At 46.0% G+C, this 16723-nt stretch overlaps 1 protein-coding gene across 1 annotated transcript; it reads left to right on the top strand.

Annotated features, from left to right (window-relative positions):
• Nucleotides 1-11225: 11225 nt before the first annotated feature.
• On the top strand, nucleotides 11226-15599 carry LOC124706018 (shaggy-related protein kinase epsilon-like). The gene is made up of 13 exons (XM_047237690.1): nucleotides 11226-11320; nucleotides 12074-12331; nucleotides 12418-12510; nucleotides 12794-12853; nucleotides 12961-13233; nucleotides 13327-13401; nucleotides 13574-13630; nucleotides 13702-13842; nucleotides 14223-14273; nucleotides 14353-14448; nucleotides 14525-14608; nucleotides 14860-14962; nucleotides 15102-15599. The coding sequence occupies exons 1-13, from the start codon at nucleotides 11261-11263 to the stop codon at nucleotides 15161-15163; spliced, it is 1413 nt and encodes a 470-aa protein (XP_047093646.1). The 5' UTR covers nucleotides 11226-11260; the 3' UTR covers nucleotides 15164-15599.
• The last annotated feature ends 1124 nt before the right edge of the window (nucleotides 15600-16723 follow it).

Genomic DNA, 16723 nt, shown 5'->3' with positions numbered 1-16723 from the left:
CGATATGTACACTTGCATCCATGGTACTTGCACCATCAATACTAGATCCTGTTCCTCTTCTTCTTCTTCTTCTGTTTCTTTTGCAGCCCCCGCGGATTTTCCCTCCTTCTCCTTCTTTTTCAATTTCTTCTACTTTGTTGATCTCTCTGTTATTTCCTCCCAGAACACTCCTGGTGGAATTGCGAGGCACTGCGACCCGATATTTGCAAGAACGTCGGCTTCATCATTGCTCAGCCTGCTTATATGATTTACCTCGCATCCATCAAATAATTTCTCGAGCTCGTTGTACACTTCTTTGTATGCCACCATGCTATCATTGACTGCATCACATTGGTTCATGATTTGCTGGGCCACCAATTGTGGTCGCCAAAGATTTTTAGTCGAGTTGCGCCGCAAGCTTTTGCCATCTTCATCCCGTGTATAAGAGCTTCGTACTCTGCCTCATTGTCTGACGCATTTGGGAACGTCATCCGTAAGACATACTTTAATTTGTCGCCTTCAGGCGATATGAGTATCACGCCTGCTCCAGCTCCTTCTAACCTTTTGGACCCGTCGAAGTTCATAGTCCAGGTTCTTGATAAATCCGGAGGTCCTGTATTTTGCAGCTCCATCCACTCTGCGATAAAATCTGGCAGAATTTGCGACTTTATTGTTTTTCTTTTTTCATACGTGATGTCCCAAGGAGAAAGTTCTATTCCCCAAAGGGATACACGACCTGTAGCTTCTGGATTGTTTAGTATATTGGATAAGGGCGCCTCGTTGACCACTATTATCGGATGCGCCGAAAAATAGTGCCGCAACTTTCTTGCGGTTGTAAACACTCCATATGCCAGTTTACGATGCTGCGGGTACCGCTGTTTTGAAGGCGATAAAACTTCACCGATGAAGTATACCGGCCTCTGTACTCCATGAAGTTTTCCTTCTTCTTCTCTTTCGACCACAAGTGCCGTGCTGACCACTTGAGGTGTAGCCGCAATATATAACAAGAGGGGTTCCTTCTCTTTAGGCGCCACCAAGATTGGTGGTGTCGAGATCGTGCGTTTGAGATCCTCGAAGGCTCTATCTGCCTCTTCATTCCACTGGAACTTCTCTCCTTGTTTGATTAAGGCGTATAACAGTAACGCCTTTTCTCCCAACCTGGCGACGAATCTGCTTAAAGCTGCGACTCGCCCAGTTAGCTGCTGTATTCTTTCAACTTCGTTGGCTTCCTCATCGTTACGATGGCTTGGATTTTTTCGGGATTTGCTTCGATCCCTCTTGCTGAAACTAGGAACCCGAGAAGTTCTCCTGCAGGGACGCCGAAAGAACACTTCATCGGATTCAGCTTGAGACAAAATTTGTCAAGGTTGTCGAAAGTTTCCTTCAGGTCCTCGATCAACGTTGCCCCCTTTTTTGATGTTATAACGACATCGTCAATGAATACTTGTACGTTTTTCCCAATCTGTGTTGCTAAGCACTTCTGCATCATCCGCTGATATGTTGCTCCCGCGTTTTTCAAACCAAAGGGCATTGTTCAATAGCAAAACACGCCGTAAGGTGTGATGAACGTTGTTTTGACCTCGTCCTCTTCTTTCAATCTGATCTGGTTATAACCGGAGTAAGCATCCGAGGAAGGAAAGACGTTCACATCCCGCCGTGGAATCGATAATTTGATCGATCATTGGGAGGGAAAGTGATCCTTTGGACGAGTGTTTGTTGAGACACGTAAAGTCGACACACATGCGAAGGACTTTAGTGTTTTTCTTCGGGACCAACACTGGGTTTGCTACCCATGTGGCCTCTGTATGTAACTCCTTAATGAAACCAGCTTCTCTTAGTCGATCAATTTCTGACAGCATAGCTTTGCGGTTTGGCTCCGAAAAACGCCTTAGAGGTTGCTTAATTGGTCTTGCTATTGGATCCAAGTTTAGGTGGTGCTCGGCAAGTTCCCTGGGTACTCCTGGCATGTCAGCTGGACACCATGCGAAGATTTTCCAGTGCTCACGGAGGAACTCAACGAGTGCGCTTTCCTATGCGAGGTCCATGTTTGTCGCGATGGACGTCCTTGGAATCCTTTGCAGTGTTAAAGGTTGGCTCCTTGTTAGGCCTCCCCACATCTGGTAGCACATCATAATCAGTCGTAAGCCTTAACTCCATGTATTCCGCTTGCATCCCGAAAGTTTCTGACAGTCGATGAAAATCTTTGTCACATTTATCGGCTAGCGCAAAGCTTCCTTTGACTGTGATTGGTCCCTTAGGTCCAGGTAATCTCCACAACAAGTATGTATAATGTGGTACTTCCATAAACCTAGCATATGCTGGCCGCCCCAACAAGGCGTGATACTGTGATGGGAAATCCACGACTTCAAACTCCAACTTTTCTATCCTGTAGTTTTCTCGGGTCCCAAACTGAACATCGAGATTGATCTTCCCCAACGGATAACTTGGCTTCTCCGGCGTAATTCCATGGAAACGCGTATCGCTTGGCTTCAAATTTGCTAGGGAGATGTTCATCTTCCTTAGCGTATCCGCATACATAAGGTTTAGGCTGCTGCCGCCATCTATGAATACTCGCGATACATCAAATCCCGCGATTACTCGTCGGTAAGATAAGTGCTGATTGCCCTGGTCGAGGAACTTGCTGCGGATGGTCCGCTATCGTGAAGCCGATGTCTTGCCCTGACCAATTGAGGTACTCAACCGTTGGTGGAGGCATCTTCTCTGCCATGAACACATGTCACGAGATTACTTTCTGAGCTCTTTTGGATGGCCTGCCTTTCTGAATCATCGAGACTGCTCCATGAGAGTTGGGGTCAACGTAAGGTGGTGGTGCTGGTGCTGCCGCTATTCTGAGCTGGTGTCGACTTTCGTCCGTAATTACGGGAGGAGGTGGCATGTGAATCTCACTCCTAGGCCCCTGATGGCGTGTATTTCACACGTTCGTTGGGCAACCCCAAGAGGAAGGTATGATGCGCACAGCAGCAAGTTTTCCCTCAGAAAGAAACCAAGGTTTATCGAACCAGGAGGAGCCAAGAAGCACGTTGAAGGTTGATGGCGGCGGGATGTAGTGCGGCGCAACACCAGGGATTCCGGCGCCAACGTGGAACCTGCACAACACAACCAAAGTACTTTGCCCCAACGAAACAAAGTGAGGTTGTCAATCTCACCGGCTTGTCTGTAACAAAGGATTAACCGAATTGTGTGGAAGATGATTGTTTGCGAGAAAACAGGTAGAAACAAGTATTGCAGCAGATTTGTATTTCGAGTATTAAAAGAATGGACCGGGGTCCACAGTTCACTAGAGGTGTCTCTCCCATAAGATAAAAGCATGTTGGGTGAACAAATTACGATCGGGCAATTGACAAATAGAGAGGGCATAACAATGCACATACATGACATGATAAGTATAGTGAGATTTAATTGGGCATTACGACAAAGTACATAGACCGCCATCCAACCGCATCTATGCCTAAAAAGTCCACCTTCGAGGTTATCGTCCGAACCCCTTCCGGTATTAAGTTGCTAACAACGGACAATTGCATTAAGTATGGTGCGTAATGTAATCAATAACTACATCCTCGGACATAGCATCAATGTTTTATCCCTAGTGGCAACAGCACAACACAACCTTAGAACTTTCCATCACTGTCCCGTGTGTCAATGCGAGGCATGAACCCACTATCGAGCATAAATACTCCCTCTTGGAGTTACTAGCATCAACTTGGCCAGAGCCTCTACTAATAACGGAGAGCATGCAAGATCATAAACAACACATATGCAATAACTTGATAATTAACATAACATGGTATTCTCTATCCATCGGATCCCGACAAACACAACATAGAGTATTACGGATAGATGATCTTGATCATGTTAGGCAGCTCACAAGATCCAACAATGAAGCACAATGAGGAGAAGACAACCATCTAACTACTGCTATGGACCCATAGTCCAGGGGTGAACTACTCACTCATCACTCCGGAGGCGACCATGGCGGTGTAGAGTCCTCCGGGAGATGAATCCCCTCTCCGGCAGGGTGCCGGAGGAGATCTCCGAATCCCCCGAGATGGGATTGGCGGCGGCGGCGTCTCGCAAGGTTTTCCGTATCGTGGTTTTTCGTATCGGGGGTTTCGCGACGGAGGCTTTAAGTAGGCGGAAGGGCGAGTCGGGAGGGCCGACGAGGGTCCCACACCACGGGCGGCGCGGGCCCCCTTTGGCCGCGCCGCCTTGTGGTCCGGCCACCTCGTGGCCCCACTTCGTATGCTCTTCGGTCTTCCGGAAGGTTCGTGGCGAAATAGGCCCCCGGGTCTTGATTTCGTCCAATTCCGAGAATATTTCGTTACTAGGATTTCGAAACCAAAAACAGCAGAACAAGACAACTTGCACTTCGGCATCTTGTTAATAGGTTAGTTCCAGAAAATGCACGAATATGACATAAAGTGTGCATAAAACATGTAGGTATCATCAATAATATGGCATAGAACATAAGAAATTATCGATACGTCGGAGACGTATCAGCCCCCGTGGGTTTCTATTTACTGTTTGTGCATTGGCTATTCCTGCAACTCGCAGCATTGCTTGGAAATTTCGGCAGTCCTTCTGCAGATGCCCTGACTGCCTTCTCCCATTGTTGTCGAGGTAAAAATGCATCTGACATGGCCCGTTCATCATATCTTCGGGAGTTACGAAAGGTCTACGAAATCTCGACCCACTATTTTGCCTCGTTATTTCGAGAGTCATCTCTATTGTCGCCTTGCCTGTGCATTACTCCTTTGATAATCATCTCTATTGTTTCCTCCATTGTTTCCCCGAAACCCGGCCGATATTTGGCCGGGGCATCGTAACTCGAAAATTGCCGAGAAAATCGTCGTCTATTTTGAAAATTTCGACTGCGGTCCTCCTCTGGTGACCTGTGTCGTTTATTATGTACAGCATCCTCGCCATCTGTCCATCTGTTTGCTATTTCCATTAATGCTGATACCGTCCTTGGGTTGGTTCTTCCCAAGTCCTCCACAAAGTCGCCTCGTCGAACTCCTGCTACAAACGTATCTATCGCTCTCTCGTCAGATATGTTTTCTGCCGAGTTTTTAATGATGTTCCACCTTTGAATGTACTTCCTCATTGATTCGTCATGCTTTTGTCGGCATGATCTCAACTCCTCTAGTGTCGCAGGCTTTTTGCAGGTTGATCGGAAATTCTTGACAAACACATCCTCAAAACTATCCCAGCTGTCGATGGAGCCTGGGGGAAGCTTCTTTATCCACGATCTTGCGGCTCCGCTCAGGTGTATTTGAATGCTCTGCATGGCTGTTGCTCTGGTTCCGCCCATCCAGGCCTAGCCGTGTTGTCGTGAGGAGAGAAAAGAGGACCATCGTCGGAATTGATGGAGTCGCCAATGAGGAAGACTTCGAAGGACAAGTCGGAGACCCAATAATGTCAGAGACCACCGGCCCGTTCCCACCGGCGGGCTCTGGTGCACGACAGTAAAGGAAAAAAGGTGCGCCGGCAGTAGTCCTTTCCCTAGTAGTGCAAGGCTAACCACCTTCCACGCCTTGATGAGACACTCATCCTCCAATGAACTTCACCATAGACCTAGTGTGCCTCTGTAAGGGTACATTGCCCCTATGTGTGGTTTTGGTAATTAATGACAACCCCTATGGACTAATGTTTTCATTGAGTTTATATGAAGGAATATTCCATAGGTAATACTTGTAGTCCATGTGTTGGATTTAAGTAAGGATGCCATGAAGATAAAAGATATACCTTGAGTATTGGCATCAAGATCATCGATTTGAAGTCATATATGTGATATGATCAATAAGAAGAAATGAAGATGGAGTTCTTATGTGGAACTCAATATTAGCCATGCTCTAGCTTATGTGTTAAGCAATGAATGATTATGATCTTGAGTGCTTGATTATAAGTGAAAAATTCAAGATATGGCTCTAAGTCGGTGTCATGATAGTCTCATGAGTTGAGCTATATATGGTTGACTAAGATTTAGAGCATGCAAACAAATGAAGAGTTCTTTATAAACCTCAAGATAGTATGATAGAGCATGAGAAGATACAAGGTTGACCAATACAAAGAGTGCAGATGTGCATCAATGGAGCTTTCCCATCATGGTGTATGAGGGAGCATTTGTGAGTCTTCACGAAGCAACAATGATCAAGTGAGGCATTCCGGCTTTGAGTAGAGCTTGAAGAGCTATCATCAAGATCAAGCGGGATGCGCAAGGCAAATGTATGGCCTTGCTAGGTTTTCCTTTTACCGGTCTCAAGGTGGTTGTTGGGAGACCGGATTATAGGATAGATAGTTGTACTATCAAGAGGGGCTTTCGGTTGGGTAACTTGATCACATCTTGATACGTCTCCAACGTATCTATAATTTCTGATGTTCCATGCTAGTTTTTAGACAATACCTACATGTTTTGCTCACACTTTATAATGATTTTATGCATTTTCCGGCACTAACCTATTAACGAGATGCCGAGGTGCCAGTTCCTGTTTTCTGCTGTTTTTGGTTCCAGAAAAGCTGTTCGGGCAATATTCTCGGAATTCGACGAAACAAAAGCCAAACCTCCTATTTCTCCGAGGGACACACGGAGCCAGAAGGGCAAGCCAGGAGGAGGCCCACGGCCTCCAGACCATACTGGGGCGCGGCCTAGGAGGGTGGGTGCCGCCCTATGGGGTGGGCCCCCCGGGCACCCCCTCGCGCCGCCCTTTCGCCTATATATTCCTCGCGACGCGAAAACCCTGAATAACCAGATCATATTCTAGAAAGACTCCAGGAAAGCCGCCACCATCGCAAAACTCCGTCTCGGGGGACAGAAGTCTCTATTCCGGCACGCCGCCGGGACGGGGAAGTGCCCCCGGACCCTTCTCCATCGACGCCACCGCCTCCATCATGCTCCGTGAGTAGTTCCCCCATGGACTACGGGTTCTAGCAGTAGCTAGTTGGTACTCTCTCCCATGTACTTCAATACAATGATCTCATGAGCTGCCTTACATGATTGAGATCCATCTGATGTAATCAGTGTTGTGTTTGTTGGGATCCGATGAATTGTTACATTATGATCAGCCTATCTATAAAGTTTGTGAAGTTATTGTTGCTTGCAATCTTGTTGTGTTTAATGCTCGTCACTAGTGCACGAGTGGCATGATCTTAGATTTAAGCTCTATAATTATTGCTTAGATTGTATCTACAAGTTGTTTGCACATGTCTATGTCCGGAACCCGAGGCCCCAGTAGTGACAAGAATCGGGATAACTGGGAGGGATGGCTTAGATATGAGGATCACATGTTTTCACCAAGTGTTAATGCTTTGCTCCGGTGCTCTATTAAAAGGAGTACCTTAATTACCGATAGTTTTCCTAGAGGCCCTGCTGCCACCGGTCTGGTAGGACAAAAGATGTTATGCAAGTTTCTCATTGCGAGCACGTATGACTATATATGGAAAACATGCCTACATGATTAATAAACTTGATGTTCTGTCTTAATGCTATTTCAATCCTATCAATTTCCCAACCGTAATTTGTTCACCCAACACTTGTTATTGGAGAGTTACCACTAGTGTAGATAGCTGGGAACCCCGGTCCATCTTTCATCATCAAATATTCACTCGGTCCCGTATGCCATTAGAAGTAGTATCAACTATTTTCCGGTGCCATTGCCTCCGTGTTCATTGCTATCTGTCATCGTGTTACTGTTACTATTGCTCTCATATTACTGCTGCTTTCACATCACCCCTGTTACTAGTGCTTTTTCAGGTGCAGCTGAATTGACAACTCAGTTGTTAAGGCTTATAAGTATTCTTTGTCTCCCCTTGTGTCGAATCAATAAATTTGGGTTTTACTTCCCTCGAAGACTGTTGCGATCCCCTATACTTGTGGGTTATCACATCGCCTTAGGGAGCTCAATCCTTTGCATACTTTGCATATCCCTATTTCTTCCATGTATTTCTCTGTGTGAGGTTTTTGAGCTTGTTGATAGCTTTACAATAAGCCCAAGTTCATCGAAAACGGAATCTGCATGCATCTTCTACTGTGTTTTCGAGTTTGGACATCTTTACCATTTCTTGACGGTGGGAGACTCCCTCTCTAAGATCATCTAAAATATTCTGTGAGGAGTCTCAATATTTTTCAACAAAATTGGTTTCATGACAATCGGAGTTCGGGAGCATTTTCTATTTAAAAGAAATAGAAAAGGTTTTGGCCTGAAGCAGTCCGGCCCACCGCCCGGCACCGCCGAGCCTGCCACCGGCCCATCCGGTGCGCACCTGCGCTGGCACCGGTGCCCACCGGGCACTACCCAGGGTATATTCCAGCCACGCTCGGTGGCCGCCGGACCAGCCGGCCCAACGCCCGGTCGACCGGGCCCTCCGCCGGTTGGGCTCTTTTGGCCGTTGTTGGCCTACTGCACCATGTCCGGCCTGTCGACCGGCGCTGCCGGCTTGTGCGCCGGCCTGTCCGGTGCCCGGCCCGGTGGACCGGTCGACTGGGTCGATTCTTCTGCCTGTTTTCTCACCCAAGGGTTCTATTTTTCCCTAGACTATAAATAGGCCTTCTTCCACCTTGGGCTGGGTAAGTTCTTACACTCTCTCTCTTCCATTGTTGTCTTTGAAGAACTTGCCCTATCTCTTGATTCCCCCATGATTCTTGCTCATTCTTGAGGGATCTAAGAGAGGAGATCTAGATCTACAATCCCCACCAATCCATTCCTCCTCTAGTGTGAGGGAACCCTTTGGATCTAGATCTTGGAGTCATTTGTTGATTTTCTCCATTGTTCTTCCTCTCTAATCTCATCCTAGCATTTTTTGCTTTGGTGGGATTTGAGTGTGAAGGACTTGAACACCTTTGGTGTTCTTGCTTTGCATCATTGCATAGTGTTGAGCTCTCCACCACGATCACTTCGAGTGAGAGACCGTGAGCTTGTTACTCTTGGAGGGTAACCTCTTAGTTGGCTTGGTTGGTGTCTCGGTGACCTCTTTGTGGAAGGTTGTGAAGGGACCCAGGCTTCTCCTTCGTGGAGCTTGTGAAGTGGTTGTGGAGCTTGCCATCTCCGGAGTGGAGGAAAAGCTAACCATAAGGAAAGGGGCTATTCCTTCGTGGGATAGGCTCGGAGAAGAAGGTGAGTCTTCGTGGCATTGGAAAATCCTTCATGGGACCCCCACCTCTCCAAACGTGACGTACCTTCTTGCAAAGGAAGGGAACACGAGAATACATCTTCGTCTCCGCGTGCCTCGATTATTTCTATACCCGAGTTTACTTTCTTTGTGATAGCCATCGAGCTTGAAGTACTTATTATATCTTGCTATCACTTGTTGTTCATATATATATTGTGCCTATCTTGCTTAGCTCTAGTTGTTGTTATTGCACTTAGTTGCGCCTAGCATATTTAGGGTTTGTGCTTGTAAACTAAACGTTAGTTTAATTCCGCATTCTTACAAGCCAAATCCATAAGAGTTTTTAAACGCCTATTCCCCCCTCTAGGCGACATCTCGTCCTTTCAGCCTCCTTTCTTGTTCATGGCAGGTCTCCACGTCGACCACGCTAATCTCTTCTTCCTCTTCGTTGTTGTGGCCCTCTCCTTCGTCCAAGTTGTCATCAATGATGGGCTCGGCATTGGGGACCTGGGCACACGAGCAAAAGAATCAAGTTTTTGGAGCGCATTCTTTGAATATATACATGTGCCGTCGTTGACACGATGTATCATACCTCGTTGTGGTCATGGCGCATACTAGACGAATTGTCAAGCATGAGGTAGGCGTTACTTCTCTTGGCGAAGAGGCCGCGAGGCAGGCCGGTGCCGTTGGTCACGTGCCCACCTTCAATCCTAGTTCCAGGGCACATAGCGGGCGAGTCGGCCTAGGTTCTATTGAGGTCGAGGCGAAAACCCTTGTATCGCGACACCATCATAGGTGACAGCGTGATGGTGGGATCACCTGTGCATGTGCTATCGCCGAATTCGGGGGTGAAGCGCATTTGGGACAAAGGCGGCTCGGTGAAGAAGCCTGGAGGCGATGATGATGTGCTCCTTCTAAAGCCACCGGTGTGGCCCTCGCGACTCCACCTAGGCTAAGGCAGTCTTCCGCCGCTCCCTTATAGCAGCCACGACGACGGTGGCCTAGGCGGCCAGGCGACGTTGATTTTGGTCCTCCATGACGATGGTGCACCGGTTGCGGTGCTCCCTCCACTCTTCCTCCGACATGATTGCCGGCTTCTCCTTCAGTGAGGCCTTGCGTGGCTTTGTTGACACCTTCGTCGGTGTCAGCGCCATCTTTTTGTGAGGCATGCGAAAAGCGGCGGCGGTGAGGTTGAGGGTGTGCTTTGGGCGCGAACTGGAGAGGCGGACGAGAAGTGGAGCGCCAGGTATTTTATTGGGCCCGAAAATCCCACAACGTTGGGATTTGTGGATCCCACCCCCCCTTCACCAGACATCTCCCGTCTACATGCCTTGGTGATCAGATAGGTGGCACACGTCACTACTCACTACATGATCAACGAATGCGCTCACATGTGTGACCTTTGACTTATACACTTACATCGCACATGCCCCAAAATTTACTTCCTTATAAATGGATTAGTTATTTTCTACTTTTTTCGTTTCATATGTACTAACTCCGCGTCAACTAATCTGAAACAAAGTGCTTAACTCATCACACTTACATAAAAGGAATTAGCGACAACTTGCTCATACTTGAATTCACATCTAGAAACAGAAACTACTACTTCATTTGTTTCAAATTAAGTGTGGCAACAATTTTTCAAAACAATCAAACCTACTACATGTAGACTAAATCTGATCAAATTTGCGTCACTTAATTCGAACGGATGTCGTATGTGGCAGGCTGGAGGCAAATGCAAGTCAATCCATGGCGCATGATGTCCATTGCCAAGATCTCCAAAATGTTGCCACTCTGGCGAGCAACAACCGGAGGTGAGAATGAGATGAGACAGAAAGAGAGTCAAAAGCTAAAAAAAGCAGCGAGGAATCTAGTGGTGTACCACCCTTCCTCCCTCCCCCTCCCTCCGTTTCCCCTTCCCCCCTCCAAATTTTTTCACCTCCCACTGCGCGTCGACGACCGCCGAAGCTTCCAGAGGCTTCTAGGGCCTCGCCGTCGCCGTCGCCGTTCCCTCCTCTCACGGGTCGCCGTCGCCATTCCCTGGCGAGGCTGCTTCGCACAAGGCGGAGCTGCACGGGGGCGTGGTTGGGAGGGGGGACGGTGCTAGGGTTTGTGTCCGGGTTCGGGCTGCGGCAGCCGGCGGCGCCCACGTAGGAGGATGCATATGATGCGGCGGCTCAAGAGCATCGCCTCAGGCCGCTCCTCCGTCTCCGATCCGGTGCGCATCCTCCTTCTCTCCCTCTCTCTCTCTCTCCCCGGTCAGCGATTTGGCGTCTCAGCCGCTAGCGGGAAGCTGCATTTGGTGTCAATGACCCGAAACCAACCCGCTGGGTCCTTTCCGCGGATCTTCCTAATCTCGCTCGGCCAGCAGCATCCTTGGTTTGCTTGGTTGCTATTAGCATTTTTTAATTGGAAAATGTATGGCCTGTTTCGCTGTCAGGTGGAAAATGCTTTAGTACGATGTTGGCATTGAGCTACTTGCGCTTGTTTGCTTCTGCTAATTATTTGTGAGGTTGGACAAAAATGATTCATCTATTTGTGAGCTACATTTTGCCACCAATGCCGCAGCACCGTGAAATGTATTATTTCCTAATAAGCATGATTCATCTATTTTATAAGTTCATGAAGAGATTCGATGCTCCATTTCTGCTCTGATGTTTGTTCGATACCTTATACACTCTATTGGTTCTTCAGGCAAAAATAGATTTCTGTATTGATTGGTCAGGAATTGTCGTACCATATAACTATTGCCCTTGGGTCCTTTTTGCTCATGTCCCATAGATATTGGGCAGTGTAATTGTCGATTGGTGGAAATTTTTGATGGATGCAGTTTGTTGGTTGTTGTTTGGGACAGCCAGAAAATGGCTTCCATTGTGGCAAGAAATATTGATTTCTGTGATTGTAGTGGCTTGTAGCCTCTCTATGCTTCTCGAGTTGCGAACATTCATATCCAAGTTCTTGTTCTTATCAGGGTGGCGACTCTGGCTCAAAAAGGCCAAAGTTTGATCAGGATGGTACGGGAGATATTGTCGTCGAACCACATCTATCTAATGATAAACCTATGCGTCTAGACAAAGAGTCATCATCATCATCCTCTCATAGAGATGCTGAGGCAAGCACATCTACTAGTATGAATCCTGCTAAAACTGAAGAAACAGCTGCAGATCTTCCAGAAGGAATGAATGATATGAAAATAAGCGATGATAAAGTTGATGGCCATAATGATAAGGTTATTTTGCTTTCTCTGTTCATGGCTTGTTGATTTGACGCCATTTATTCTTTTGCTATTTGTGTGATGTTTTTTTTCCTGACTAGGACGCTGAAGGGGTTGCCGTTGATGGAAATGGAACAGAAGCAGGTCAGGTCATTGTGACAACGATAGGAGGTCAAAATGGGAAGCCAAAGCAGGTGATGCATTTTTCAATATCGTCACTACTCTCTCATACATGCTCTAGTGCCGGATACTTAATTCTAAAGGCAGTAAGTTCGTATTGGAAAACTTCTTATGTTCCATTGATGAAAATTAGTAATTTTGGGAACCCTTATCGATAAAATTCTGCATTATGGTGCCTTTTATAGGAATATGCGTAGTTGGTTTTCCTGTAGCCGTGTATTGTAGCATCAAACTATTCCCTGAGAATTCAACAGCCCGGTATTGATGATACTAATATATACTCTAATTGTTTTACAGAAGGTCTCGTACATGGCAGAACGTGTTGTTGGGACTGGTTCATTTGGTGTAGTATACCAGGTGTGTTAATAGGCCATCCTCACCCTCATACATCACTATACTTTCTCTTACTGAGTATATTCGTAATGCTGGGGCCATGAAGTCATTGATAATATCTTGTACAACAGGCCAAGTGCTTGGAAACTGGAGAGACTGTTGCCATTAAGAAGGTGCTGCAGGATAAGAGATACAAGAACAGAGAGCTCCAAACGATGCAATTACTTGACCATCCAAGTGTAGTTCAGCTAAAGCATCATTTCTTTTCGACAACAGAGAGGGGTGAAGTTTACCTAAACCTTGTGCTTGAATACGTCCCGGAGACAGTTTATCGTGTCGCCAAATACTATAATCGGATGAACCAACGTGTACCCATACTATATGTTAAGTTGTATACGTATCAGGTTCGTGAAATGTTCCACTGCAGTGTATAGATTCTTTCAGACAGTTAGTTTAGGTGATTCTCAAAAAGTTTTTGTTGTTCCATCTTTTCATAGATGTGCCGGGCCCTTGCATATATCCATCGTGTTGTTGGCGTATGCCATCGAGATATTAAGCCACAGAATCTATTGGTAAGTCTCCTTAGGCTTCTTTATTAGACACATCTTCTTGTTTGAACAGTGCAGCATCATTGCATGCTTGCAGGTTCTCTCATTCAATGAAGTGACCACCTACAGTATATGAAATATTATTTCATTATATCATAAGTAATGATCAACTTACTGCAACTGATCAATCTTTCAGGTCAATCCACATACACATCAACTTAAGCTTTGTGATTTTGGGAGTGCTAAAAAACTGGTATGCTCGAGTCAGTTACTTTCTTGGTATTGTGTTTTTACATGTATTGACAGCACACGATCCCATTTCAGGTCCCTGGAGAGCCAAACATCTCATACATTTGCTCGCGGTACTATAGGGCTCCTGAGCTAATATTTGGAGCTACAGAGTATACCACGGCAATTGACATCTGGTCTGTTGGTTGTGTACTAGCTGAGCTTCTGGTTGGTCAGGTATAGAATCTCATTCATTAGTTGAGGTTATACTTATTTGATCAATTCCATTTGATCCCTAAAGGGACGTAATTATAGAGTCTATTACTCTTGATTGCTTAAAGAACATTGGAGTTTCTAAACATTAGAATGTGATCAGCAACATCCAGAAGGCGCCCTATCATATCACTGAACATATTTAGATCTGCATAAATCAAGCTCTGTTAAAGTACACACATATCTTATCAAATTTATTTGACATTGTTTCATTTTAGAAGGCTAATACTTCAATGGAGAAAGTCAAATTGATAATTACTCTTCTGTTGGTAAACTCTTTTCTGTGCATGAGCTGGACTTTGTGTTCACTTCTCTTTTTTCTCTCCTGAACATTGAAATGGCAGCCTCTGTTTCCTGGAGAAAGCGGTGTTGACCAATTGGTCGAAATAATAAAGGTCTGTATCTCCTGCCAAACCATTGAGTCCAGTATGTAGGTTCATAGAGTTAAATCAGTATTTCTTCTCCCAATTCTAGATTTTGGGTACCCCAACAAGAGAAGAAATCAGATGCATGAACCCGAACTACTCCGAATTCAAATTCCCTCAGATAAAAGCTCATCCCTGGCACAAGGTTGGTAGTCCTTCCAATGTTTGTTCTGTTAGCCTAGGCTGCTGTAATTTGCTTGCCTAATTTTCTTCTGCTGCAGCTTTTTGGTAAGCGCATGCCACCTGAAGCGGTTGATCTGGTGTCAAGGCTACTTCAGTACTCACCAAGTCTGCGCTGCACAGCTGTAAGAATGATTTTATGCTTGAGCCATTTGAACCAACCAATGAACATATCAGAACGGAATTACGGATGCATTGCTTGCTAACACTAAGTTCCTAACTCTCCTTCAGTTAAAATGCAATACCTTTTTGCTTCTAAGTTGTGGTGTTACCTTGGCATCTACGAATCATCACCCTACTAAATTGGGGATAAAGAAGAAAAATCCTTGAAGAATTGAGTACTGTTCTGACCACAAATTCCTGATTATACTTGCAGGTTGACGCTTGTGCCCATCCGTTCTTTGATGAACTGCGGGATCCCAAGACCTGCTTGCCAAATGGACGGTCATTACCACCATTGTTCAACTTCTCAGGAGCTGGTAAGTAGTAACTTGTAGTTCTTTCCGTGAAGGGAAACTAAAGCTGTGCAATTATTTTGAGAAGTAAAAAACTTCATTGTACTGCTGAGCTTTTCTAAACCCTTTTACATTACACAACAACTGTCATGGTGGGCTGCAGAGCTAGAAGGCCTCCCCGTTGAGCTACTCCACCGGATCATTCCTGAACATATGAGGAAGTGAAGAAGTGGCTGCAGGAACACTGTCTCTCTCCGTTAGTACGCAGCGACGTGTGGGCAAGACAGGGCAACACGCATCAGCGGGGTCATCTGGAGTGGACTCTCATCAACACGCATCAGCGCGGTCCTGCCCGGCGCTAGAGAAGGTCAACCGGGCCATGGCCCAGGGCCCACAACAGTGTGAGCCCTCTTTTTAAGTGTATGTGTTATGTCAGTTTGATGAAAGAATAGTACTCCATGTCACACTTTTCTAGCCTTTTCCCAGTGAAGCATGAAATTATTCAAAAAGAAAAGTGAAGCATGAAATGATGATATCATGCTTCCGTGGACTTCATTGGCAGCAGGGTGTTCAGAGAAGTAATGTATGCACACTATTATCGATAGGGATTCAAATTCGAATCCCATAGCAGAGGCATTCATGGTTGCTACCCTTTGACTCACTAGCCCAGTTGCTGACAGATGCGTTTAAGACCTAGCATAAATATATTGTTAGGATTGCTTCTATGCAAGTGCGATAGATACGACCAGATCTGTTATCGGCTCTATTTAAAACAAGAATCTGGTCTACTTACATGTGCCTATGATATGAGAGGATGCAGATTTCTTATCTGGCCAACCCCGATCTGGAGAAAGGGAAGAGGACAAGCGTAGTAGCTCACCGAAACCTCACCAGATAGCCGAGGATGGACGGCGCGTTCTTTGTCCTGGATACTTTACTTGCAAGGTTGGTGTCTTGGTGACAACAAATTGGCACGGCAGGAGGAGTGACGATGTTTTCTTGGCGTTAGTTAAGTGCATGTCAGGAGAAGACAACTATGTCGATGGCCCGTTTGAGTAAAGAATTTTCAGAAATTTTTGGAAGATTTTGATTATTCCATTCGGCTCTTTTGATTGATTGGTTCAAACCAGGGAGGCCCTACATGAAAATTCAGAACCATGACACTGATTAAACTTAGGGCCTGGACCTCCATGTTGTTCCTACGGTGGAGATATTTCCCGATTTTATTAAGAAGCATTGGCAATCTGAAAGATGATGCAGGGTGTCACTCAGTTAGTCAGTTGTTAATAAAACCAGGATGGGTATGCTTACTTAAGAATCATCAGTGACAGTGCGACACTGACTCGTTGTAAACCACAACAAGTGACAGTGACTTGTTTAATCATCGAGGTGGTTGCTCACAGGCAGCAAGTGCCGTCTATCGGTCGATTTCATCAGAAACTTGTCCCGTGTCCCAACCGAAGATACTACTACTTTGTTGGCTTTACTTCTCTCTGGCCCCATTCCATTGTACTGATACTATCTATCTTCCGACGACAACGAGCCTGCCGTCCATATCAAAACATGTGATCTCCAGGCGCCCAACGCACAACCCACCAGCCCTACCATATTGACCCCATATGTAAACGAAAACGACACTGAACCCATCTTTGTTCCACGTTTGTAATTTTTCATTTGAAGATCACAAAGTAGAACGCACTCCGGTCATCGGTCATACATGAAGCGCATGTTTGGGGTTTTAGAAGAGGTTGGGGTGAATTCTTGTGAAATTGCGATATAATTCGG

The sequence above is a fragment of the Lolium rigidum genome, chromosome 4, assembly GCF_022539505.1.
Source record: "Lolium rigidum isolate FL_2022 chromosome 4, APGP_CSIRO_Lrig_0.1, whole genome shotgun sequence".
NCBI lineage: Eukaryota > Viridiplantae > Streptophyta > Magnoliopsida > Poales > Poaceae > Lolium > Lolium rigidum.
The sequence above is the reverse complement of the archived record's forward strand: the minus strand, read 5'-3'. Positions and strand labels throughout refer to the sequence as shown.